This window comes from Tasmannia lanceolata, unplaced genomic scaffold (genome assembly GCF_043159265.1).
Source record: "Tasmannia lanceolata isolate RefF3 unplaced genomic scaffold, GAP_Taslan_0.1 ptg000020l, whole genome shotgun sequence".
In the NCBI taxonomy this organism is placed as follows: Eukaryota; Viridiplantae; Streptophyta; class Magnoliopsida; order Canellales; family Winteraceae; genus Tasmannia; species Tasmannia lanceolata.
The window spans coordinates 1,223,985-1,251,802 of record NW_027518697.1 but is presented as its reverse complement, the minus strand read 5'-3'; the positions used below and the strand labels follow the sequence as shown (position 1 = coordinate 1,251,802).

Below are 27,818 nucleotides of genomic sequence, written 5' to 3'. Positions count from 1 at the left end.
CATGGCTAAGCTACTTCCACGATTCCTCTCTCAGCAGCCCCATACCCATTAAAACCAAAGTTCCCAATCAGTATTTGTCTAATTTCATGTCATTTAGAGAAGGTATAACTGCTGAAACATCTCATATCTTCAGAGAAGGTGACGATCTTTGATTGGTTTGCCAGTAACAAATACAATTACTCATGTTATGCTTTAGTCCTCCTCCCACAGAAGAATTTCCATGAGGGTTGTTCCATGATTTTCCCAATTTTGGTTTGTCTAATTTCTTGCATTTCCATCTTCAGAATTGCCTTCAATCTCCATCTGTGTTGGGGCTTGTTCTATGTTGTATAATTTACCTCTTCCAATAAATTTCTGCTTCCCATGCAAAAAATTAGCCAAAGTGCCCAAGATAAAATGTTGTGCTTTCTCCCATCAAAGACCCTTCAATTGCTCTTACTTTCTTCTCTACTCCTCATGCTCCCAACCCACATAACTGCCCAACCCCTCTTCAATTCTTGCATTGATACAGGTAATTACACCGCTAACAGCAAGTACCAGACTAACCTTAACCGCCTCTTACCTTCTCTCTCCTCTATCGCAACTCGCACCTGGTTCTACAACACAACCATTGGGCAAAGTCCAGACACAGTCTACGCTCTTGTCCTCTGTAGAGGGGACGTTATGCCCACAGAGTGCCAAAATTGCGTAGACACAGCAAGCCAAGATATCATACAAGTATGCCCCTACAGGAGAACTGCAATTGTATGGTATGACAATTGTCTGTTACGCTATTCCAACCTACCTATCATCCCCTCGTCCAGCAATTCCCCGACTTATTACTTGAATAATACGCAGAATAATGCTAACCCAGATGAGTTTAATCGATTGTTGGGAAATATGATGGATAATCTGACTTCCATAGCCGCGTTTGATTCTTCCACTCGGATGTTTGCAACTCAAGATGTTAAATTTTTAGAGTTGCAAAACATATATGGGCTTGTGCAGTGCACCCAGTATTTAAGTGGAGTTGATTGCCAGAGATGCCTACAGGGTGCTATTGGTCAAATTCCAAGTTGTTGCCAAGGAAGGGAAGGGGGAAGAGTATTTGGGCCGAATTGTTATTTGAGATTCGATGTGTATCGTTTCTATGAGGCCTCACGTCTAGCAGCACCACGGAATACAACCGGTAATCTCTCTCTCTCTCTCTCTCTCTCTCTCTCTCTCTCTCTCTCACACACACACACACACACACACACACATTTTGATGTGGCTGTTCTCGCCTTTGGCTGGAGGAGGTCAAAGCTGAGACATCCACTGGTTGCACACCTGGGCCAGACTGTCTGTCCCACAGCAAAGCACACAGTATGTAGTAGGAAATGCTTGTTTCCTTTGCTAATAAATGGGGGCCCAAGCATGTGGGAACATTAGGATAAAAGTAGGTTTGCTATTTAGTTATTGACAAAATTTCATGAAAAAATATTCCATGGAAAAACATTAGGGTTGAAGTAGGTTTGCAATTTTCATTAAGAAACAAGGAAAATTCTTTAAAATTTATTTAATCAAATGTTTAAAAATAATTTTCAATAAAAAATTTCTTTTGCTTCCAAACGGCATCTTAGGGTTTGTTTGACAACTTTTCCATGAAATATTTGTGGGGAAAGTTATGAGAGCAGTAAGGAGGGTGGAAGCAATCAGTGTAGAGTATTCAAGTGCCAAACTAAGGCGATCATATCTTTCCCTTGTTGCATCTTCGAGAGTTGAATCAGACCATTGCACCAAAACCTCTGTGACTGCATGTGTTAGTGGGCTGATTGTTAGTAGTGTTGGAGTCATGGGTCATAGGAGTTACTGTTTCTGTGTGAATCTGTGTAGAGTCAGGTCGGAGTTTATTACGTGGAGTTAGTTATGCACCATGTTAATTTTCAGTTATGTACAGTCCTCTGTTTGTATTAATGGACATGATGAATGAAAAAGATCATTCAGTTTTATGGTAAATTAATTCTTCTCAGGTCAAGCACTCCTCCGATTGTGCTAATCCTTCTTTGATTTTCTCTATAATTCCAAAATAGCTCCCAAAGGCAGATGATGTGGTAGGGAACGTAACACAAACAAGGGCAGTGGGTACTCGTTTGTTGTGGCGATTGCTATTTAGCACTACAAATCCTTTGGACCTTTTCCCAAACATTTTCAGTAATAGATTAGGAGGACAACCGCTACATTTATAATCACGTTAAATGATATTAGAAATTTTTTGAGAAGTTTTTCTAGATGTTGAAGTCTACACAGTGAAAAAAAAATTCATGGTGAAGCTTTTCTATTATCCTCTTCTGGAATCACTTAGTTGCACATAGTTGCCTTGCAGAGTAGTGGTGAATCAGAGTTGAAGTAGTCAACATGTGTAATAATAGTAAAGTAGTCTCCTTGTAGAATAGTGGTACACAGTGGATTTCAACTGTACTAGTTTCCTGGTGCGGTGTCATTACCAAAATAAGGGGTATTAGGGGTGTCATTAACAATATAGAGAAAGAAGAGAGAAAACGAGAGAAAAGTTCTCGATACCAAGATTCTACTAGCAAAAAAGCACCTTTTTGAGTAAATTGGTGAGAGACAAAAGTAATGCCACTGAGCAGACAAGGGAGAGAGAAGGCAAGTAGTCTCCTAGCAGTTTGAATCAAAACATGTAGGCAGCCCAATACCAGTCAAAACACCTAGTAAAACAATTGTGCAAAGAGACTCACACAAAACTACGGTAGCTTGGGCCCGTGATGTGCTGGTGTTGGTCATATTAATGCATCTACTTCTCCCTACCATGGGTGTCGTGCCTCAAAAACTCTAGCTGCCAACCATGGAAACTCACTATAATTAATCAAATCTATGTAGAACCTAATCTGTAGCATAGTTAATTAATCAAATCTATGTAGAGCCTAATCTGTATTCTGTAATACTACTTGTTACACAAAAGAGAGTTAAGTACATGAGGAGGAGAAAACACATAAGGAGAATACAAAAATGAGTGTGAACTCTAGAAAAATCTTGTTGCAAATTGAATGAAGAAGAATGATACTTTCCTTGGTTCTTTTTTCTTATTTACGCGTAAGCAATAACCTATAAAAACAGGAAACATTGGAACACTAAAATAAACAGTCGCAGTCTAGACATAAAAGAATGAGATGTAGGAATAGAAAGAAGCCTCGACCACTAGGAGTATAAAGAAGAGCATCTTATCACATGGTAAAAATTGCTCACTTGATCTTGTCTTATAAGAGATGTTTTTGTGGATAATCGTGTAGATATTTGTGGACTCTTAACGTGTATGTAGACATTTGTGTAGATGTAGAAGTCTCTAAAGTATTCTTGTGGATCCATGGTAGAGAGAAAGACAGAGTTTTAGTTAATCCAGATGTTTCTAAGATGGTCCTTGACTTTTGGATGATTTCAATATGGCATGATCAAGATATTTGATGTGAGACAATAGAACCTATATATAATGGTGAGATCCTAATATGCAAATCATTTCTGAACTTCAAAACTTATAAGCATTCTTGCTTAAAAGAAACACAAGCATTTTTTTTCCATTACTTGTGTGCCTCCTTGTGAGAGTTAAATGTAATTTTTGTCTTAGGTTCAGACTGTCACTTTGGTTGGACTGACTAAGAGTAATGTCCCAAGCATGGTTTAAAATTTTGGTTTCAGATCCCACCAAAATCGAGATTTTGACTGAAATTTCGGCCGAAATCCGGTGAAACCAATAAAAGACTATTTTATTTGATATAAAATTTAGGCCGAAATTACCGAAATTTTGGTAATTTCGGTAAAATAATAATTTAATTAAAAAAAAAAAAACAGATTTTTGAGTGAAATTTCAGGGGGAAACGAAATTTTGACCGGAATTCCAAAATTTTGGCCGAAATAAAATACCATTTCGGGTATCGCTGATTTCGGTGTCGGTGATTTCGGTCGAAATTTAAAACCATGTGCACAAGTAAGTGCCTCAAGGCTCTGACACTAAGGATTAACGGGCCTGTGATACTTGGTATCTTAATGAGATGGGATTTGCTACATTTCACGGGTGGTCTGTCACATGTCAGACCAGCCACCTCGTGACTGAAGACAACAAATTTTGTCTCCATTCACGACGTGGCTGGTCTGATGTGGGACAGACCAGCCGCGAAATGCATTTTGCGATGGACGCTAGCAATTCCCTAATGAGATTTGTTGCATCAGTGAGTAGTGGGATGCAATACCCATAGGCATGGGAAGCCTAATGTCTACCTCAGAGGTCACCAAATACAAGTTAGGCAAAACACCTACCACAGGTCAACATTGACTCTAAATAATTTTGTGAGAACATTAGCAATTTGCTTAATGCTTGTGGTTGTCTCAGGAAACTCTCGTAATCGAGGTTGTCTCAGGATTTTTGGTCTCTGTTACTGGTTCCTTAACACTCCCTTGCACGCGAAGCGCGAAGCAGTCCAGGCGACAATGTGAGCTTGTCTCTTAAAAGAAGAAAGCTCTTTGGGCTAAGTAATTTAGTGAGAACATTAGCAATTTTGCTTAGTGCTTGTGGTAAATAGCATGTTGAGATCCTTTTTCGTCACCTTGTCATGAACAAAGTGGAAATTCATTTCAACACACGTCGTGCGAGCATGGAAGGCTAGATTCACAAGGAGATACAAAGCTCCAATATTATCACACCATAGGATAGGCAATTGTCGGAGCTGAGGTCCAAGTTCAAAGAGAAGGGACTGCAACCAAGTGATTTCGGCAGCCATATTCGCAATCTCTTTGTATTCAGATTTAGTACTCTCAAGCAACAGTCGGTTGCTTCAAGAGACATGATTTGGACTATGGGATTGTGACAGTGTTTTTGTGCTCTCCACTATACCAAAAGGATAGCAGCCTAATAAAAGATTGGTGATTGCGAGAAATGACTATTACGAAGTTGAAGACCATTGATAATGGCTTACAGTTAAGCGAATGAATTAGAAACAGATCTGAATTTGTGGCAATGCTCCATCAAAAAACTTAAGAGAATGAGTTCCTAAAAGCGCACCCACCTACATCACGCCTCCGGTTGACAACGGATGAGCCATTAGTGTTGAGCTTTAACTATTCAAAGAACCGAAGTTAATAACTATTCAGCCCTATTAAGCTTATTAGAGGGCTGCTATTTTTCACCTACAAGGGAGCACCGTCTGCTGTGGCAACCTGAATCGGAAGGAGATTTCTCGGTACGGTCCTTCTTTCAACAAATGATCAATGACGTTCCGGGGGACTCTGGCTGCCTAAACATATGGCGTCAGCCAATCCCGCCAAGGATTTCAGCTTTCGCATGGACCGTGTCACAAAAATGCATCAACACTTTGGATCGGCTAAAACAGCGGGGCCTACATATAGCCAGCAGATGTGCTCTATGTTGTGAAACGGAGGAGAACATCGATCACATATTTATTCACTGCACATATTCAACCTGTATTTGGAATGCCATGTTCCGGTCCTTCGGAATCCAATGGGTAATGCAGGGGGACATCTCTGAAATTATCCTACATTGGAGGTGGCTTTTCCTCGAATGCCTGGGCGAATCATTATGGAAACCTTTACCTTTTGCAATCATATGGCACATTTGGAAGGAAAGGAACAATCGTGTATTTTCCGATAAAGGCAGGCATTGGAGGCATATTCTACTGGAGGTAAAGCTGTCTTTAATCACCTGGACAAAGGCAAATGGGAGACTCTCACACTCTATTGGGAACGCTTTGAGAAACTGGAAAATAGTTCTAAAAGAAAAAAGGCCTCAGCTACTACCAACTCTGCGTTGGGTTGCTCCCGAGGAAGGATGGTTAAAGCTTAACTTCGATGAAAGTTCCTTGGGCAATCCAGGACCTGCAGGTTTTGGAGGCCTCATACGCGATCATTCTAACCGAACCATCATGTCATACTCTGGGATGGCGGGAACATGTGATGCTAATGAAGCAGAGGCAAGGGGATTGCTTTTCGGCTTTCTATGGTACGCCACCCACAACTTAGGTCCATTGATAGTTGAGGGGGATTCCTCGAACGTAATATCATGGGCTGGAAATCAAGGCGGTGGACCATGGAGATTACAGTTCATCCTTGACGAAATTCGGGATCTTGTTAGGAACATTAACCCACAATTAATTCACCGGAGGAGATCTGCCAGCTCTTTGGGGGATTCACTGGCCAAAGAAGGGGTATTTGCATCGGGAACAAATGTAATATGTATAGATTCCCTGGGCTCTTAGTCGGCACTGTCATGCCACATTGTCCCCTTTGATTCTGTAACCGGGACATCTTGTCCCCATTTTATTTTAATAAAATTCATCGTTAACTTTCAAAAAGAAAAAAAAAGTGTTGAGCTTTAACCATTATGACCATGAAACCTCTTCGAATGATGCATTTGTCTATCACTAAGAATGTGCTTCATTAATAACGGTGCTCTAACTTCTTCCAGAATGCTTCTTAAACCAGTTTTCTCTATCTTTTTGAAATATTTCGAACTTGCCTCATTGATGGAAAACTCATAAACTTTCATTATTAACATGAAGTTATAAGGTAAATTGCATGAATGTCTTAGATGATCATCATTAATCATTTATTTTACTAATATCTAGCAAATCATGCTCAGCTTTTTATTGATTTTTTAATCTGAGGTAGATTTTTTTTATCCAGAAGAAAACATGACTAAATATGAGAAAAATATCTTGTTTGTGCAGATAGCAAGCGAAAGTCGTCTCGAACCATTGTTGCTATAACAATTCCTATTGTTGTGGTGGTGCTAATCTGCAGTTATTTACTCAGAAGGAAGGCAAAGAAAAGTTTGATTGGTATGTAGGCATGGTTTTACATAACTTTTTGAATTAAGAACTAATTTATGTCATATATAATCGAAATATCTCAAGCCTCCATGAATTTGAGAAGATAAAATACTACTCCTTTGGGCCTCTAATTCGCTAAAAAATGTTTTCATGGAGGTTGGCTTTTATTTATTTCAGGTGATGGGAGAAATGGAAATATTCCCAAGAAAATTATCTTGAATTGAATTTCTACCATTTTTTTACTTCGTGTAGGTGGGCATGAAACTAGGAGCAAGGAATTCTTGCAGTTTCCCTTGGATGTAATTATATCTGCCACTGACAACTTCTCTGTCGCTAATATGCTTGGACGAGGTGGATTTGGTTCTGTTTATAAGGTATTAACTACAATACAGATTAATTAAACTATAATTTATAAAGGTTAGATACTTAGGTTTAGATTTTTTTTGTCATTTTTCTCAGTAGGTTCTTATCAATTTGCAGGGTAAGTTATTGGATGGGCAGGAAATAGCTGTCAAGAGGCTGTCAAGGAGTTCAAGGCAGGGAGTGGAAGAGTTCATGAATGAGGTGGCATTAGTAGCTAAGCTTCAACACAGGAATCTCGTTAGGTTGTTGGGTTGCTGTGTAGAAGGAGAAGAAAAGATACTCATCTACGAATATGTCCCCAACAAAAGCTTTGACAACTTTCTATTTGGTTCGGCCCTGTTTGCACATACAACTCTCCTGCTCTGTTTATTTTTTAAATTAGATATTTCCCATGTGCATTGAAATCATGTGTACAATGACTGTCGTCTTCTAATTTCGACGAGAAAAAAATTGATACAGATGACTTCTCATGCCTTTTCACACATCTAGTTTATTTATGGCTTGTGCATCTATTAAATTACTTAAAATAAGCTCCGAGAATGCTAAAAAATAATGTCTTTTTCCTTTTCTTATTATTTTCTCTTTTGCTAGCTGAACAAGAACTTCAGTAAAAACTAAGGGAAAGCTAGAGATACAACAAGGGTCCCGTAGGAATAAGAATTCTCCCTTTGCCCAAGAATGTGAATAGGGGAAACCTGATAAATGTAATTGCAATGTATGCGTCTTTCAGTTTTCTGAATTACTTGCTAAGCATATTTGCATCTTAATATGACCTTTTATGTGGATATGTACAGATCCTATTAAAAGGGTGCACCTGGATTGGAAAAGACGTTACAAAATCATTGAAGGGATTGCTCGAGGGCTTCTTTACCTTCATGAAGATTCTCGGCTTAGGATTATCCATCGGGATCTCAAAGCTAGCAATGTTTTGCTAGATGAGGAGATGAACGCCAAAATCTCTGATTTTGGCATGGCAAGGATTTTTGGGGTGGACCAAGCTCAAGAAAATACAAACAGAATTGCTGGGACTTTGTATGTTTTGGAACCACAATTCCCTTGCTTATTTGTTTTATTAACTAATCTAATAACTCTCTAGCTCCCTTGAATGTTAACAAATGGAATCTAAATTGAATACGTACATAAATGTTACAATCTAAAGTTGAAACTGAGATGGTTTTATTGGTGCCAATTCACAGCGGATACATGGCCCCAGAATACGTGATGCAAGGGATATTTTCAGTTAAATCAGATGTGTATAGCTTTGGCATTTTGGTTTTGGAGATTGTGACTGGTCAGAGGAGCACTAGTATCTATCAGTCTGATAATGCCATGAACCTTCCAAGCTATGTAAGTAGGAATTTTCTCTTTTCCTATTCTATAGTTGACTTCAAAATTAGCATCTGATTTTGTAATTTCTTTCAAGAATTTTTAACACCAGTCTTGGGTACAAATTTTCCGTAAAACGTATCTAAATTTAGATGAATGTATCTATGAATTGACATAGGCATGGAGACATTGGAATGATGGAACGATTTTGGAGATGATAGATTCATCTTTGAGGGAGCATTCTCCGACAAATGAAATCATGAGATGTATCCACATTGCATTATTATGTGTTCAAAAAAATGTAGCTGATAGACCAACCATGTCTTCAGTGGTTCTCATGATGAGCATTTACTCTATCACACTTTCATCACCAATGCAACCTGCATATTTTGTCGGTAGCGAAACAACATCGGTGGTTGGAGCCACAAATGGTTTGCAGTTAAGGGAGATGGACCGAATCGAAAGAGAAGAAACACCATTGTCCGTAAATGAGATGTCGACTACTGAGTTATATCCTAGATAGTTTAGTGGATAAGGAGTATTTAAAAAAATCATGTGGAGGTTTGTAAATTTACTTAAATTCAAATATGTCTAGTTGGATTTATGAGCGATCATGTGATGATGACACAATAGAGTTCTTAATGTTGACTATATATCATGGATACGATTCCTTTCATAAATTTATAAAAGGGGCATGGAGGTGAGGAGGGAGATGAAGAGTTGGTTTAGGATCTAATTGTGTTGGAATTTGTCATTCAAAATTTAGGATGTCTAAGAAAAAGGAATATCCTTGTATGTTCTCTAGTGTACAATGTTGTGTTAGGATGAGTCTCGTAGGAAATAAAAGAATTTGTTGAGGGATGCTAAACTCACAGGAGCCCTTGTAGAAAACAGCTACAAGGGTTTTCTACAAGGGCTGCACCATTGGAGCCACGTAATCCTTAGTTCATTTATAATGCCGTGGCTCTAATGGTGCAGCCCTTGTAGCCGTTTTCTACAAGGGCTCCTGTGAGTTTAGCATACCTCTAATTTGTTTAATGGGTACTTTGGAAGAGAGAGAGAGAGAGAGAGAGAGAGAGAGAGAGAGAGAGAGAGAGTTTTTAGAGTTTTTATGTCTATAATGATGTGAGTTTTTTATCTCTATAATGATGTATTATATATGAGTCAAAAAATAGGAACAGTGAAAAATAAGAAAAACAAGAGCACAAGTTGTATCAGTCTAGAGTTGAAGGGAAATAGCTACTGATATCGGCAGTACCCTGTTTTGATAATTGCACTAACATATCTTGCCTTTTAAAAAGGTTATTACAGTTCCCAAAAAGGAATCAAAAGCCAATTTAAAAAGAAAAGACAAGCGGAGTTTGTGCAAATTTTAAAACATGGTAATGCCAATATCAATAGCAGAAATAAATAAAATTTAAATAGAAAAGAAAAGAAAGAAAAAGGGCATTCTTCAAGCAATCTCAGCTTTGTTTCTGCAAGGGAAGCTACCTCCAAATTCAGACCCTCCCTTATAGAAACCATCTCTGCCTTTTCTCCCACCAGCCCAAACAAAATAAAATTAAAAAATGAGAAATTAAAAGAAATTCTAGTAAGGATGGGATGATAAAAGCAATACACAGATTAAAGAACCAACAATGACCAAGACCCCTTTGCTATGGAGTAGCAAAAATTGCATTGTCGAATAGCATTCATTGGTCACCACCCCATCTTATTTTCTTCTACGGAACGACAAAAAAATAGTGTCGTTATTTGTTCACAGTAGTGAGGATATCATTCCCCTGGTTTTAATATTCCCACGTCCAAGAATCAGTAACAGCATCCCCTGAGAAAAGCATTGCAACAACATCGATGTCAAGCATTAACCCCACTTTCAACACTCGCAAAAAACCCTATTCCGGAAAAAGCCCTTTTATCCTGATTCCACCGAAAAATCAACAAACCCTAGTTTTCTCCACAAACTTCCCAATTGGGAAGACAACTCATGTTCTCTTTTCCTCTGGACGACCTTGGATGAAATTTTTGAAACCCATGTTTCAATAATGCCTGAAAGTGTGTTACAGTTAGGACTGTCAATCGGGCCGAGCTTGGGTGGGCCTGAGGTGCTCAAGCTCAGCCCATGTCTATACAACGGGCTTCGGGCCGAGTTCGGGCCTGACTAAATTAGAAAATTTGCTTGCCCAAACTCGGCTCGAACTCCACAACGGGCTTCGGGCCGAGTTCGGGCTTGCCCATCACCACTTATTTTCTGCACGAGAAAAGATCACAGAAAAGCCAATTTCATAGAAAGCCATTAAACTTGTTGGCTTTGGCATGTGAGAAAAGCCACACAGATTGATTTTTTGCCAGATTTTGTCTTATTAATTTAATAAATCTGAGGTCGAACTATAGCCTATAGGATATGATGATCCAAACCGTTCATATAGAGTGGGCTGAAGAGGGGCAAAATAAAGAAAGAAAAAAAACCTATTTAATGTCGAACTATAGCCTATAGGATATTAATGTTTAAGTAACCTATTTAATTAATATCTACTGATTTTAAGGGCATAAAAAATCTTGAAAAATTATATAGTAAATATATTATCGGGCCCGGGCCTATAACGGACTGGACGACCCTTAATCAAGCTCAACCCAAATTAGAGTTCGGGCTTCAACTTTTGATCAAGCTTGGTTTGGCTTGTTCTCATTTTAATTATGGGCAGGCTTTTAGCAGGCCGAACGAGCGGGCTTCGAGCTTGCCCATCCCGATTGACAATCCTAGTTACAGTTTGAGTGGGGGGCTTGGATATGCATGGGCCTACGTGGGACCCAACCTGGTAAGGTGTGAGACAGGCTGAAAGGACCTAATTTGTATTAGAACAACCACCATGTCTTGTGTTCAGGTCACAAAAGTGGCGACCCGTGGAGGGGACTACCTTGAAAAGGTCTATCTTATAAAAAAGCCGAATTAAAAGCTGCCAAAGTGGAGTAGGCAGCTGCGAAGGGGGCAACATGTGGAAAGGGCTACGGGGAAAAAAGGCCAAACTAATAGTAGGCTGCCAAGGATGGCGGATGCAGACATTATGGTTCTAAGTGGAGGCCTGCCTAGGTGTGAGACTAGGTGGGACCCAGCTTGGTATGGGACATGTGTTAGAGGACCTGGCGTATTCCATCAGCTCTCTCGAGCTTTTGGGGTATTGGTTATGTACCGAACAAAGTGAGACCATTATCTTTCTCTACATCAACAGTTGTGCCTATGGCATTGTTGGTAACTGTTTGTTTTGTTTTGTTTTTTATTTATTTATAAAAGATAACAGTTTTATTAAGAAATGTAGAAATGATTACAGGCAAGGTTTTAAATTTCAGTTTTGAAAAATGGACCCTAGCGAAACCGAAATTTCGACCGAAATACTGAAATTTCGGTCGAAATTGAATACTCACTTCGAAATTAATAATATATATATATATATATATATATATATATATATATATATATATATATATATATATATTAAATAAAACAATAATTTTTTGAAATTTCGAACGAATTTTGGAAAATTATTATTTTAATAACAAAAAAAGGAATTTTATTATAAATTTCGGTAAAAAATGAAATTTTGGCCAAACTTCCGAACTTTCGACCGAAATTTCTCACCATTTCGGGTAACCTCAATTCCGGTTTCGGTCTCCACCAATTTCGGATTTCGGTCGAAATTTATAACCTTGATTACAAGTGCACTTAAGTCGGTAAAGATTCCCCCCATATAAAATGAGGCACCAGATGGTCCTAATATGGCTAGACAATCAGCCAAATCCTTGGCACTTCTAGGAATGAGAGAAAAAAAAGATAGTATCATACAAACTTAAATCTTTAATCTCGTCTACTAGATTGGCTAGTCTCCACGGCCCGCCACAAATTCCTTTAGCCCACAAAATTGAGTTGGAGGGATCACCTTCTACTTCCAAACTTCCCTCCATCTGCCTGATGAAAATGGCCAATCCTTGGTGGAGTTCACTAACCTCAGCTTCTATGGAATCGGTGATATGGATTGGGCCTGTTATGGGAGGTGTTATGGGAAGTGTGAAATAGCAGGTCTGCAGTCCCCTTCCTCATTGATGGGGGAATGGAATTATATGTGTCCTATCAATTTAACCAATTATTTTTCTCAAAACAAGACAAAAGATTGGTTTTAACGTTTCAACAAATGCACAAGATTTGGTGATAGTCACAACATTTTGTTAAATAAAGAAGATGCAGTCTTGTTATCTCATTGGCACTTGGAATTAGAGTCAAACAACAAAATCAAACTGTGCAAGAAATACAGAAACAAGAACCACTTTAACCATCTCTTCCAAATCTCTTATCCTCCCTTTTCAGATATTCAAGACATGATGCATTTTCTAGGACAAGAAGAAAGTTTTGTATTCCTTACTACCTTAGTTTCTTTTGTTACACTTGTCCACAGTGCTGTGAACAACCAAACTCCCGTCTTTGTATGTTCAGATACTTCAAACTACACAGCTAACAGCACATTCAATTCTAACCTCAATAGCATCTTACATTCTCTAACTACTAATGGTCCTCTTGATGGCTTCTATAATGCGTCTTTCGGCGAAGACCCCAACCGGATTTATGGCCTTGTTCTCTGTAGGGGTGATGTCTCAAACAATGATTGCCAGAATTGTATTGACACAGCAAGCAGAGAAATTATGCAGCTATGTCCCAAAAGAGAAACCACAATTATATGGTATGATTACTGCCTACTGCGCTACTCGAATAAAAACTTCTTCTCTTCTCTGGACTTAGATTCTCCGGATAAGTATTTTCTATGGAACCCAAATAATGTATCTGACCCAGAACAGTTTAACAAGCTTGTGGGCGAATTGTTGAACAATCTATCATCCCAAGCTGCGTTCAATCCGTCTAAGCGCATGTTTGCCACCGGAGAAGTTACACATATAGTATTTCAGAAAATTTATGGTTTGGTTCAATGTACTAGAGATTTATCTAGAGAGGATTGCAACATATGCTTGCAAGCGGCTATATCTGATATTCCGATTTGTTGCAATAAAAGACAAGGTGGGAGAATTCTAAGGGGGAGCTATTATCTGAGGTACGAGCTTTATCCGTTCTTCCTGTTATCCCCTGCCAATTACTCAGATCCTCCGGTGTCCCACGTGAATATGACGATTCCCTCTCCAACTGCTTGTAAGTTCATGATTTCTTGCCAATTCTTTTTTTCAATTTTCATTATTGACTATTGATTCTTCATCCTTCTGTATCTATCATTGTTCTTTGAGTCAATTTTTTTCTGTATCTGTTAATGTAAGTTCTAATTACTACACTTTTCATGAAATTTCCCCTGTTTTTTGTTTGATTCATGAAGTGTGAATTAGAGTGTATTTTGAGATAAAATGTATCTTAAAGCATATCTCTAAATAGAGGAAGCTACTATATGTTATGAACAACTGATTGACTTTGTCGTTGGGAATTCTACATAGCTGAATTTACCTATAAACACAACCAAAGACATCAAAGCTCACTACTTATTCCTTTCCCTTTGAAAGAACTCTTATAAAAGGACTATCAGAGTATTTTCTCCTGATCTATATCTCATATGGCAGCAGATAGTTTATAAGGAAGAACTCGTCAGAGTCAAAAGCAATTATTCTAAGAGAAATCCTAGAATTTAAATGGTACTGATTAGGGTCTCACATGTGCCTATATGGGTCCCTAATCTTGGCTTTATATTGATTTTTTCCCTTCCTACTTGAAGTTATGACTACTCTTTTTTATGAATATCTTCTGCTTTTTACATTTCAAATATAATGATATGTCTTCTTGTCTAGTTCGAGCTAGCTGAGTCTATAGATAAAACACAACCAAGGACATGCACAGCACTCAATACCTCTGCCTTTCTCCTGAGAAATAAATTTTATAGCAAAAAAATTTACATACTGACTGTCAATATATTTCCACCCATACAAGATTGCAAGAAGAACCAAAGTTAGGGTTATGGTCTCCTTATCTATAGCTAGAATATCACCTCATAGTTTGTAATGAAGCCTTGACCAGAGTGTGAGTCACTTTCTAAAAGAAATTATAACAGTCTTCTGATAGTACTGCTAGTGTCTTGAACTTGCCTGCATGTGTATTAAAGATGACTATAATTACTATGATCAATCTCCAAATGCATATTCTTTATCAGTTTCATTTCATGATTATCTATATACTTGGATAATTGAATATTTTGTACAAATGTTTCTTTTTTGTTGGGATTGGTGTCTTGTTTGCACACAAGTGGGGACTCTATTTTTGTTTTCTAATTCGAAAAGAAAAGAGACGGTGCGTCTCCGTGGGGTTGCTTACGTTTTAATCCTAGTATATAATGTTGTATAGATGTCTTATACTCTGGCATTATACTGGGTCCCTGACAGATTAATGTGTGCGACGCACACAATTTTCAGGTTTGCGCTGAAGGATATTTCAGTAATATTCTCCATGTAGTGGCATTGATATATAAGCCACATTTTGGGGTTACGGGTTTGAGTTTTTACGTGTTTTCTTATCCAAGAAGAAGAGACTTTGTAGCATGTGAAACTACCAATTACTCCAAAAGCTTAAGTTGTTGGAGAACGCGTTATTTATTCTTTTATACTTTAACACTCCCCCTCACGTGTGGCCCCTCTTTCTCTGGGTTGGTCTACACGTGGCACATGTGGCCCCACTTTTGGGTTGACCATTGCATGTGGATTTTTTAACAGCAAGGAGGTTTCAACTCAGGACCTTCGCTCTGGTAGCATGTGAAACTACCAACTACTCCAAAAGCTTAAGCTGTTGGAGAAGGCGTTATTTATTCTTTTATACTTTAACGTAACCCTAGAAAGAAATAATGAAAATCTTCCTCTGTGGATGTAGGCACACTAACGAACCATGTCAATCGTGTGTTTCTTGTGTGATTGTGTTCTTTGCATAATTTCTTGACCTTTTTGTTACACATCGCATTCGATCCTTATTCGAGAAGGTATTCTCGGTTCTTTACATATAAGGTATTACTTATGCGACAATGTGTGTGTGTGTGTGTGTGTGTGTGTGTGTGAGAGAGAGAGAGAGAGAGAGAGAGAGAGAGAGAGAGAGAGAGAGAGAGAGAGAGAGAGAGAGAGAGAGAGAGAGAGAGAGAGAGAGAGAGAGATTTTCACATGGATTGGAGAGATTACTTGGGTTTTCTCTTGGACATGAGCATAAGTTGGGGTCATCTAGGGGTTGGGTGAGAGTGGGCTTTAAGAGACCTGTGTGGATGTCTTTGTAATCCTTATCTAATTCTTAAATAGTTGAAGATTGTGTTTCTCACTTTCTCTCCCATTGGCGTGGGGCGTGGGCATCCTTTCTAAACAATGTATACTCATGTCTTCATTGTGTGTGACTTGTGGTTTCTTTAATATATCCATCATGTAAACACATTTTGGATAGTGGTAGGCTTGTCAAATTTCAATAAAGTTGTATCAGTGTCCTGGTTGAAGCATTCATCGGTAAAGAATAAGCAAGAACAGTAGATTTTTGAAAGCTTGAAGGAGATTATAGCTGGTGGTAGGGTTTCGTCATAAGGTAACCTTTGTTACAGATCTCCTTGTGGTTTAATTTGATTTTGTAGGCGTGTTGATTGGTTGAAAGATGTTACAATTGATTGGGAGTGAATACAAACAAAACTAGCTCAGATTTCCAAAAATTTTCCACAAGGCGACTGCCCAAGTATAGAGGAGATAGAGGAGACTGCCCATATAAGGCAGATCACACATGAAACAGCCATCAACTTTACAGAGCCGATTTTTTATTTTTTGCAATAAAATTTTGGGGATTGATCTAGGGTCGATCTGAGCTCATTGCAAGGGACATAAACTGTGAGTTTCAGTCTAGGAAGATGGAGAGCGAAGGACATCCTAGTTCGGCAGGGTCTTTCTTAGGAATTGGCAGGAAAGAATGGCAAGTTGAAAAAGATGGATCCAGAGAAGTCGGAAGACATTAAATCAAGGGATGCAGAACTATTTGATTGAGTATTCCTAATAATGTAATGTTTAATACTATGGAGGAAGAATCTGCCAAAATTATTGGAGAAGTAGTCAAAGAATTATATGTCAAAAAGCTTGGTAAAGTGATTATATCTGATGTGGCAGTTGCATGGACTGAAGATGCAGGAACTCGGAAATCTTCTGGAACATATGGTGATGTTCAATGTGTTTGTGGATCATTTCCACAAGGGTGATAAGAAGATGAATAATAAAGACAAGGCCTTATTGATTCTTCCTTTTCTTCCTGATTCTTACGACAACATGATAAATATGCTGATATTTTGGAAGGATTCAATGAAGTCGGGAGAAGTTACATTGGCACTCTTGTCAAATGAGATTGGGGGCCAAATCGAGATGATGGTCAAGAGCATGGATTGATTTTTTGTAGTGAGAATCGGAGAGGAAGGTTGTCTGATAGGATATGTAAAAATGACAGGTCAAGATCCAAAGTTAGTGGGAAAGGAGTAAAATTATAGTATTGCAAGGGTTATGGTCACATAGGAGAGATTGTTCAAAGGGAGATAACAAGTTAGACAACGGTGTTAGAAATACGGTGGAGATGGTGGCAGATGAGAAGAGCGACATGGTTGGTGATGTCCCATGGTCTCCACAGATAGATTCACATCTCGAGATGCTTGGATTCTAAAATTCGGTGGCTCTATTTATGTATGCTCTAGGCGAAAATATTTTGATACATTCTAAGAGGGAAAGGCATATGTTTTGTCATTGGGTGATGGGTCAACTTGTAACATTTTAGAATTTGGGACTATGAAGATTAGAAAGCTCGGTTGCTCGGTAGAGTTATGCACACTTTGGGCGATATGATGTATATATTAAAGATGGAGAATTATCTAGTATCTCTTGGTCGCTTTGGCTCTAGAAGCTACAGATATTCAACTGCAGATCAACCCTTGAAAATCACAAGCAGTTGTATGGTTCTGATGAAAGGAGAAAAGTTTGTATGGAGACGAGTTTTCGAGGTGCAGACAAAGGTAGGGGTGAAAGTTTCTGCGATGGGGGAGGACAAGTCAAGGTCTCTCTCCAGAGTTGACTAGCTGAGCTGACTTGAAGCAAGCTACACACGTGCATTGGCTTTGTTAATCGAACTGGGTGGAGTCAAAACCAAGTTGCTTTGATGTTGTGTGTGGCTAGTGGTTTTCAGAAGGCCAATGGATGTTTACATTGGCACGAAACAGGTGGAGACACAGACAAAAAAATCTCCAGGGTGGCGGGAAAAGGAACCAAAGTGGAGATTGTTAGAATTGGTGTCTTGTTTCTACACAATTTTGGACTCTCTTCTTTTCTCCTAATTAGAGTACAAAAGAGAGCGTGTTTGAATGGTTTCTAACCAAAGCATATTAGGTATTATACACCTCATACAATGAGAGAGAGAGAGAGAGAGAGAGAGAGAGAGAGAGAGAGAGAGAGAGAGAGAGAGAGAGAGAGAACTTTTCACGCGGAGAAGAGATATGAATTGGGTTTTTTGTTGGATGTGATGGAGTGTTCTTCAGGTTGTGAGAGGCAGAGGATTGGGTTTAAGATGTCGGTGTGTATCTTTTTGTAATCCTTATTTCATTCTTACATAGTGGAAGATTGTGTTTCTCACCCATGGTCGTAGGCTTCCTTGCCAAATTACGTACACTCACGTGCATCTTGTGCTTGTCTCTGTTTTGCTTTCCATTGCTTGCGACAGGATAGATCGAATAGCTTCCATGTGCTCATTTTACTCTACCTTCTTTTTCAGCATCATGTTCGAGATATTTTATTCCATTATAACCACCATTTGTCCCCCACCATTTTAGAAGTTTATTGTAAAGCCCATTTGAAATAACTACTGTTTCTCTGGATACAGACAGCAGGAGGATCTCATTGAGACATATTATTCTTGTTACCATTCCAGTATCCAGTGTGACAATTGTGCTTATGTTTAGCATCTGCACTTATCTTCTGATGAGAAAAAACAACCAGAGGAGACATAAAGGTAATAAACTTTTGGGTACATCATATTCTTTGTGAGCACTTCTTATTTATGTTCAAATTATTTCTATACTTTTTTTTTTGAATCATGATATAGTAAAGCCAGGGATTGAAAATACAGAAACATTTTCTGTTGATTTGGATACCATAGTATCTGCCACATCCAGATTCTCTGATGCAAATAAGCTTGGAGAAGGTGGGTTTGGCCCTGTTTATAAGGTAGCACTCTTACATTCAGAAAACTATTATTCATCACGTAGAATTATAGTTAACATGTAGAAAAGATTTCTTATTTTGACTTTTGATGTTACTGTGGTTATCGCTCTTGTTGAACATCCTTTGCCTTGTCCAGGGAAAATTGTTGGATGGAAGAGAAATAGCGGTAAAAAGACTCTCTAAGAGTTCAGGGCAAGGTATGGAGGAGTTCAAAAATGAAGTGGCACTAGCTGCTAAACTAGAACACAGAAACCTTGTCCGACTTTTGGGTTTCTGCATGAAAGGAGAAGAGAAACTGCTCATCTACGAATATGTGCCCAACAGAAGCCTTGACACCTTTCTATTTGGTTTGGCAATCAACTCCATATCCTTCTTTATCTTTGCGTCACTTCTATATTGCATTTTGCACAGTTAGGTGTTAACATGATACTAATGATTTTCAGTTAGGTTTTTAAGAGAGAGCGTTGGAACTAATCTTTGCACATTTTCTTCTCTCGAATTAATATCCATACATTTAAAAGTAAAAAAAGGTCCTAGAAAAAGCTTCTTTGTCTTTTTTTAATATGTTTTATTGCCGAAGCTTCTGATCTGCTTTTTTAATTTGATGATAATTTTAATATTGATGCAAGGCAGATCCAATAAAACATGTCGAATTAGATTGGGGTAAACGTTCTAAAATCATTGGAGGAATTGCTCGTGGTCTTCTTTATCTACATGAGGATTCTCCATGCAGAATAATTCATCAGGATTTGAAAGCAAACAATATTTTGTTGGATGGCCAGTTCTGCCCAAAGATTTCAGACTTTGGCATGGCAAGGCTAGTTGGAGAAGACCAAACTGATGGTAGTACAAGCAGAATTGCAGGAACATTGTAAGTTAATATGATTCTGTTTTGAGAGTTCACTAAATTGTCAGTCACTACAGTTATAATTAAAGTGCCTTGAAAAAAAAAAAGCATCTGATTTTTTTTGAAAAGTGACTTAGAAGTATTAATAATTCATACGAAGGTTACATGAAAAGGAACCAGAATTCCCCCATGGGGTCCATCGTATGGTGGCCTAGGAGATAACTCCAAGGATCTAGAAGATAAAGTTTTCACCACTATTCCCCTTTACAAATCTATTCTCCCTTACATACCCCATTACATTTTCCTTTCCAAAATACTAATAGTTTGGAAGAAATTCTCCGACCTCCACGAAGATCAGGTTTAAAACACCATGTTAGATCTCGGAGTCTTTACGATCTTCATTAAGGATCTTGATAGCAACTCCTCCGTAGATTAATGGCTTCCCTCCACCTTGCGTGATCTTACTCGAAGATCTTGAAGTAAACCTGCTACCGGGTTAAAGTGAAAACCCTCAATACTTTCCATTGACAACACCTGTGTCGAGAAGAAACCAAAAACTATGGGCGATCCTAACTCAGAAAAACTATACAAACTAATCTAGAAACATAATAAAATTGTCTCCAAAAAGAAACCTCAAGAAATTAGGACTAACCCCCTTACTTTCTGAGAGCGTTAAGCTCCCTACTACCTTTCCTTGGGGTTTTTTCTTTTTTTTCGGTGGAGAAGGAGGACAAAAAAGGTAAGTTGAGGTAAGTACAGGAAGGCCAGAAGGAGCTATTGACTTTCAAATTCAAATTTCCACCTAATCAGTCGGTAGCTGAGACTTCCTTAGCCGGATCTCTAAGGCCAAGGACTATGAACTTCGAGGCTGACCCCAAGCCACATTTACTGCCCCAACACCTGGTGTATTCTTACAGGACAACCTAAACCGAGGGGGACTAAATCGCAGACAAGAAAAGTCTAATTTTCCTAAAGGCCCTGCTCCAAAATCAGGACATAGGGGGAGAAAGGACTTCAGACTGGGTGTGGCCTTAGAAAATTTAAATTTTGGCTAGAAAAATAATTTTGTAAACTGAATACGAAATCATCTGAGAGCGACACTTGGCTCGTAAAGGTGTAAACGATTGGAATTCAAAAAAGTTTCCTTATTGGAAAATGCTCTCTTTTAAATCGCCTCGATAAGACCAAAGGTCATCATTACAATTATCCTCTCAGAGAGGCTACAAAAGGTGGTTCCGTACCCTTTAAGAAGAAACTTGAAGGACATCATTCAAACAAAATGAACAAAAAAAAAGAAACAGTTCGTTTCAAATATATTAAAAATGTTAGAAAGTTATGAGAAACCTAGTGATTCCTCGTCCTCGGAAGAAGAGGAAAGAGTGGATGTCAGAGGTAAAGGGAAGGCTGAAAGGGAAGATGTCTCAACAACCCAAAGTGGATGGGAGGAAAAGAAGAGATCTTGTGAAGATTCTCCAACGAAAAGTGAGATTGCAAGGGAATTCAAAAAAGTTAAATGGAAAAAATTCAAGAAGGAAGCAAAGGAAAATGAGGAAGGATTTTTTCAAATAATCGGGAAAAGGTTTGTCAAAGAAGGTTGCATACCACAATCCAAGTTGCCGTACTTTCAACAGCTATTGGAAGAGGAACGGAAGGAAAGAAAGGATCGGTTGGAGGCAACTTCGGCGGGAAAAAACGGAGAATGAGAAGGAAGTAATTTTCCCCCGATGAGGAGTCTACAATGACAAGAGACTCGATGGAAGCGGAACTTAGTGGGAAAATTAAATCCTGCGTTGAGAGGGCTGAACAGATTTCAGTAGAAGGAGAGAAGGAAGTTTCAAAGGAAGAAGAGAGGGTGGTGTTTGAAACAGATGAGGAGTCCTCAGAAGAGGATGAGAAGGAAGTGTCGGAAGAAGAAGAGAAGGCCTACTCTTCGAAATAGAGAAGAGGGATGTGGGTGAAAAAAAGCATATGATCTATTCCGTTATCCCAGTTAATTGTGTTAATAAACTGAGACCTTAATGGTGATTCCCTTTATATCCTTGTTTTCAACTACTTTCATTTGTAAAATTATTTATGTTACACTTGGCATCGTTTATAGAAGTATTATGTTAATCTTCAATCCTATCTGGACGAAGAAACTGACTTCTCTTTTTATTGTGCAAAGTGGACATATGGCACCAGAGTATGCAATGCATGGGCAGTTTTCAGTCAAGTCTGATGTCTTTAGCTTTGGGATTTTACTGCTAGAGATTATAACTGGCCAAAAGAGTTGTAGTTACGCCCACGGTATTCTAAGCTATGTAAGTAATGCTCCTCTAGGATGGATTTTCTTGCATCATAAATATACTGATGCCTTTTCTCTTATAAAAAGTTGTGTGAACTGATGGATTTCTCAATTATGTAGGCATGGAAGCATTGGAGAGAAGGAAAAGTTCTTGAATTGATGGATTCATCGTTAGTCGATTCATTTGAGAGAAGAGAAGTAATGAGATGTATCCATATCGGGCTACTGTGCACTCAAGAATATCCTACTAAGAGACCCACCATGTCTGAAGTTAATTTCATGCTAAATAGTCAATCACTCATTCTAAATGTCCCAACGCCGCCCACATTTCTAACTGGTTATTCTTCTGTGGCGTAAAATGACATGTAAAGAAGGATAGACCTTATTGGGTGTCACTTAACCTTGTTCGAAAAAAGGAGATTTAGTTTCAGGCTTCTTTTTCCCAAGCTTGGATTGGTTTCTATCGTAAATTTTTACCAGAGAATTAGTTTGTGAGTTTTTCGTTGTATAGTGAAACTGAGTGGGATTGCTTGTAACTTTAATTAAGAGAGTTGGAGAAGAAATTGATTTAAGAAAAGCTAGTTAACCTGAATTAGGATAGCTTCAAGCGAGTACTCAGTCGCATCAACTGAGTACACGACCGCGCCATGCCGAGTCGACTTCTTCGGCCGCGTTCCATGCTGCATCCACGTTTTTAAACCCTGATTCAAGCATTATGATGAATGGAGATATGAATGATATCCAACTATTAGATGATCTAATCAATTTATTTGTAAGCTTGGCTAAGCATGGAATTGTTATATGTAGTTAAGAATCCTTGGGTTTGCAAGTCAGGATTTGGCTATGAGAGTCCAGTTGAGTTTGGTTTTTTTATTCAGTTACTTGGGTTTCCCTATGAAAGGGAAACATAACTTTTGTAAATAAGACCCCTCTCCTTTAATATTGAAAAAAGCCAGCCTTCTTTTTGCCTGCAGACTAACCTAAGTAAGTGAAGATTTGTAATCTTCTAGTTTAACAAGGTGATACAAACGTATCTTAATATTTGGATTTCTGGGGTACAGATCTTAAGGATGTTAGGAATCTTTTTAGTTGTTATCTTATATGAGCTTATATTAGCATCAATTTTAGACATTATTAGTAGTTATCTCATATTAGCTTTTATTTATTTTATTTGGAAAGTGATATGTTAGGAATCTTTTTAGTAGGGAAAGTAGAGTGAGAGAGATTTTAGAGAATAAAAGAACAATTGTAACTTTCTTTGAAAATCATCAATAGAAAAACGTCTTCATCTTCCCCTAGTCTTCTGTTGTTCTTGAGGTTATCCCTCGGAAGTGGGATTAATCAAGTCTCTTCCAAGTGCCGTATTACAAGGATTACATGAAGCGTTGGAAGTTAGATTGAGGAATGAGTAGTTGGATAAGGATGTATAGATCAAGATCAAAGCACCCAGTTAAGATCTTAAGGATTAGAAGTTGCTCTAATATCAACTATTAGAATCTAATTGAACCATAATATGGAAAATTAATCTTATCATCAAATTGATGATGCTTTGCAATTGACATTATCCGTGCATTGAAAATAGTCCCACTGCAGGTACCATTGATCACTGTGAAGATCTTCCCATTTAACCAAGCCCTCTTAAATCAATGAAATCTTAGGTCTTGCCTTAGCAGATCGGGGACCAACGAGAAGAATCCCTAAGATACTTGTTGCCCTGTCAAGCAATGACTCCTAAATTTATCAATACTTTGGAATTTTACTCCTTTAAAGAAAAATTGTAAACCTAATAGGCCATGTATATTTATTATTTTCATGGAACTTTTTTTTGCATTTCATGTATAGCATGAGTGAGACCCTCTTTACATTTCACGGGCCACGGTCTCCACCAAAAACATGCGTCGGCAAGGACTCGCCAAACACCTCATTTTTTATAGGATGGGGCCCACCATTTTACTCCTCGTCTTTGATAGGTGGGTCCCACCATCTCCCGCCAAATACATGCATAGAGGGAGAGAGAGAGAGAGAGAGAGAGAGAGAGAGAGAGAGAGAGAGAGAGGGGGGGAGGGAGGGAGATGCGAGCAGATTCCATGAAGTAATAGGGAGATATGATTCTATTAGTTAAGGGAGAGAGAGCGTGTGTATTTTCAAAGATTAGTAACAGGGATTCCTGTTAATGTATATATAAATATACATTAACAGGACGCTAGCAATTCTCATAAATATATAGGGTTTTTAGTAGTTTTCCCTATTTTATGGGCAAAAGATAACTATATTAAGAGTGAGAAAAAGATTATTGTAGGTCAATGGGGCAAAGCTTGTCCAACATACAAGGAATCCTGCAGGCCCCTTAGTCGGCCACTCCATCTTCATCTTAGGAATACATGAACAAAAAAAATCATTCATCATATATTGTAGAAATTTTATCCTAAAACCTAGCTAGTCTCCAAGGACTTACACTCTTACCTTGAGCCCAAGAAATGGCATTAGAGGAATTACCTTCCACATCTAACATAACTTCCATCTGCTCCCTAAATACAGTAGTAGTTCTTGGTTTGCATTCGCCCATGGATACCATAACAAAATGTGAAAAATCATGCATGTTCTCGATTTTTTTATATTTTTTTAATTTCTATGTTTATATGTGTTTTCATCAAACATTTGACAGACATTTCACTACATAAAATGTCTATGAAGGGTGACTAATCTCACCAGCAGCTTTAATTAGGAGTCTTAACTTATTTTGTGGGTTTCAGTATTTGAGTAGGTCAATCTTCCCTGCAGACTTATGGCTTTGGTAATTTCTATGTAGGTTCCGTTTCTTATATTTTGTAAGGATACAAGACTTAGCAGTCCTCTAATTTAATTAGTTTTATTTTTAACAGAGGTCGACGTTCCCCGTTGATTCATGGCATTTTGCTAACTATGGTTAGAAAACTCAGCCGCCTTTGGTGTTTGACCACCGACAGCCTCTTATACATGTGGACAAGCTCTCTCTCTCTCTCTCTCTCTCTCTCTCTCTCATATGTTGTTTTCTCTCATGTCCCTTCCTCTCTCGGTATTCATCAAGTCTACGTACAACTTATCAAACATGAAAGGGAGGGGAATGAAAGAGATGGAAGGCAGTCTATTTGGATCGCCGGAATCAGTGGAGTTGGAATCAGAATAAAGATCTGATTCCAACTCCAATGATTCCGGCGTTTGATTCAAAAAATAAGTGCAAAATTAAGGACAATTGACACCGTGGTGGAGTTAGAGGGGGAACAATGCCCGAATCTATTTCCCACCCAAGTTGTGGTATTTTGATTCTGCCCCGTCAGAATGAACTTTTTATTAGAATCTTTTGAATTAAAATTTTATTTTATTTTATTTTTTCCCATTTTTAATTCCTGCAATCCAAATGCACCCTCAAGGTGCTTCCGCGTGCCTTCGTTTAACTGGGACCCCCATATAACTTAAATCGACCCCTTTTAACATAAATTGTACATATAACTTAAATCGACCCCTTTTAACGTAAAATGTGAGGGACGTGCAACGCCCTATCGTTTTAGGTTCAAAATGGGTTGATTTATCACTATGCATTTTTATACATATTAAATGCTTTTTTCGTGTTTCTATATGTTTATATGTTTGAGTGTATTTTTACTACTTTTTGAGGAAGACGATAAATAGGCAGGGATGATTCGCACCCCTCTTACACATAAAAAGTGTTAAAAGTCTACCAGAATTCATATTAAAAATGGTGCGAATCATCGTACAGGGGTAGCGAATATATCATTTTCTTTTTTCTGAACAAATACCATATTAAACTCATTTTTATCCTTCCAGTCTTTTTGCCAATTACGTTTTGCTAACTATGACCACGACTATTGGTCAATTTAACCAACGGAACAAATGGACTGGCAAGTGGACTGGCAAATGGATTGGACAGATTTGATTATTTGTGAAATGGCACACCCACATGCACACCCACATGGTGGTAGGAAAAATGGACTGGCAGATGGATTGGACAGATTTGATTATTTGTGAAATGGCACACCCACATGGTGGGAGGAAAATATACGTCTTTCGTTACTTGGCCCTCTTTCTCTTACTTGGGACAGCCCCTCTCTTGTAAAAGAGAAGTCATAAATACATTAGAGAGGGCTATCCCAAGTGAGAAACTGGGGCGAATTCTTCACCTACCTTTCCATGAAATAAATATCTTAGTCCTCATGCTTCTCCTTGACTCGGGGTTTGACCCTGGATCCGCAGCCATACTCTCTCTCTCTCTCTCTCTCTCTCTCTCTCCTATTTAACGACAACAAGAACTCGATTTCATTTTCTAAATTGGAAATTTCGGATATTTGAATGTATGGACAGACTTCAAAGAAATCATGCCGTATGAAGTTCATACTGTAGGGAATTTAACCGGGTAGAACTAACCCCTAAAAGCTAGCCATTAGAAGGAGGGTGCCCATTCTCTTATAATCCATCTCCATCCATTTCACTTATCTAATGTGGGACTATTTGCTTTTGCGTGGAACCCCAACAATCTCCCCCTCCACACGAAAGCAACGTGGACAATCTCACCCCTCCATGCGGTGGCATCGTGGGAACCACGAGATAACTACATCGAGGTTTCTAGCATCTTCCCTGAACGACATTTCCGCCCCCAGAGGCAAACCGGGGTTACCACTCCCAGAACTCACCCCTAAAAGCTAGCCATTAGAGGGAGGTTGCCCATTTCCTTACAACCCATCGCCATCCATTTCACTTATCCGATGTCGGACTATTCGCTTTGCGTGGAACCCCAACACATACTATATATATGAGAAGCTTGACCTGCTCTCATTCTAGAACAATCTGGACTCGTTCATCTTAGGATATCCAGCATGTCTCCCATTTATAACCAATTTTTTTTTTTAGAATGGCTTGTAACCAAGGTTTTAAATTTCGGTTTCGGAATGCATTTCGGTCCTCACCGAAACCGAAAATTTGAAATTTCGGCTGAAATCTGCCACAATCAAATAAAATATTATTTTATCTCTCCTTCAAAATTTTGGGAAAATATATAATAATATATAAAATTGAGATTTTTGGGTGAAATTCCTTAAATTTCAGCTGAAATTTTGGGAAAAACGAAATTTCAACCAAAATAGGGTAACGTTTCGAGTATACTTGATTTCGATTTCAGTCTCAACCGAAACCCAAAATTTCGGATTTCGGTGGAAATTTAAAACCTTGCTTGTAACCAGTCTTACTTAGACCTTGAATTGGGTTTGTTGCACATTTTTTTCCCAAAGCATCCACTTTCATGTCATTTAATGGACAGTTGGGATCCTTCAACAAATTAAAGGGTGTTTCTAGGCAATTTATTTCTTTTAGCAAAACTCTCTATTTACTCTCCTCTTTCAATCAAGCTACTTAATTTGCAATGACATGTGCGTCGGATAAGCACAGTTAGTTTATATATGGGTAAGCTGGGGTTTGGCGGAGACCCCTACCGGTTTATTTGATAAAGAGAAAGATGATACAATAAGACACAAAACCATCCCTAACGTGAAACATGTGAGGAGAACCAAGGCTTAGCACATATCAGTGACAGACACTGAGCCTAAGAGATCTAAATGCTCAACACTTGTGAATTACATAATCAGCTAATTTGGTAGGGGTATGATGGGCTCTTTGTGGGTTTGTTGCACATTCTTTTTCCAAATCATCCATTTTCATGTCATTTATTGGACATTTGGGATCCTTCAACAAATTAAAGGGTACGTGTTTCTAGGCAATTTTTTATTATTATCAAAACTCTCTTTTTACTCTCCTCTTTCAATCAGGTTACTACGCAAATAACATGTGCTTCGGGTAAGCACAATTTTTTTTTAATGGGTAAGTTGGGGTTTGGCGGCGACCCCTACCGGTTTATTTGATAAAGAGAAAGACGATACAATAAGACACAAAC

The 27,818-nt window shown here is 38.4% G+C and overlaps 1 protein-coding gene across 1 annotated transcript; it reads left to right on the top strand.

Annotated features, from left to right (window-relative positions):
* On the top strand, positions 1–22,662 carry LOC143854785 (uncharacterized). The gene is made up of 14 exons (XM_077364895.1): positions 1–1,168; positions 6,717–6,827; positions 7,071–7,192; positions 7,299–7,509; positions 7,976–8,213; positions 8,378–8,528; positions 8,686–9,014; positions 12,713–13,695; positions 18,406–18,534; positions 18,628–18,749; positions 18,883–19,093; positions 19,380–19,617; positions 21,758–21,893; positions 21,998–22,662. Exons 1-14 carry the CDS (start codon positions 364–366, stop codon positions 22,232–22,234), a joined length of 4,023 nt encoding a protein of 1,340 aa, XP_077221010.1. The 5' UTR covers positions 1–363; the 3' UTR covers positions 22,235–22,662.
* The last annotated feature ends 5,156 nt before the right edge of the window (positions 22,663–27,818 follow it).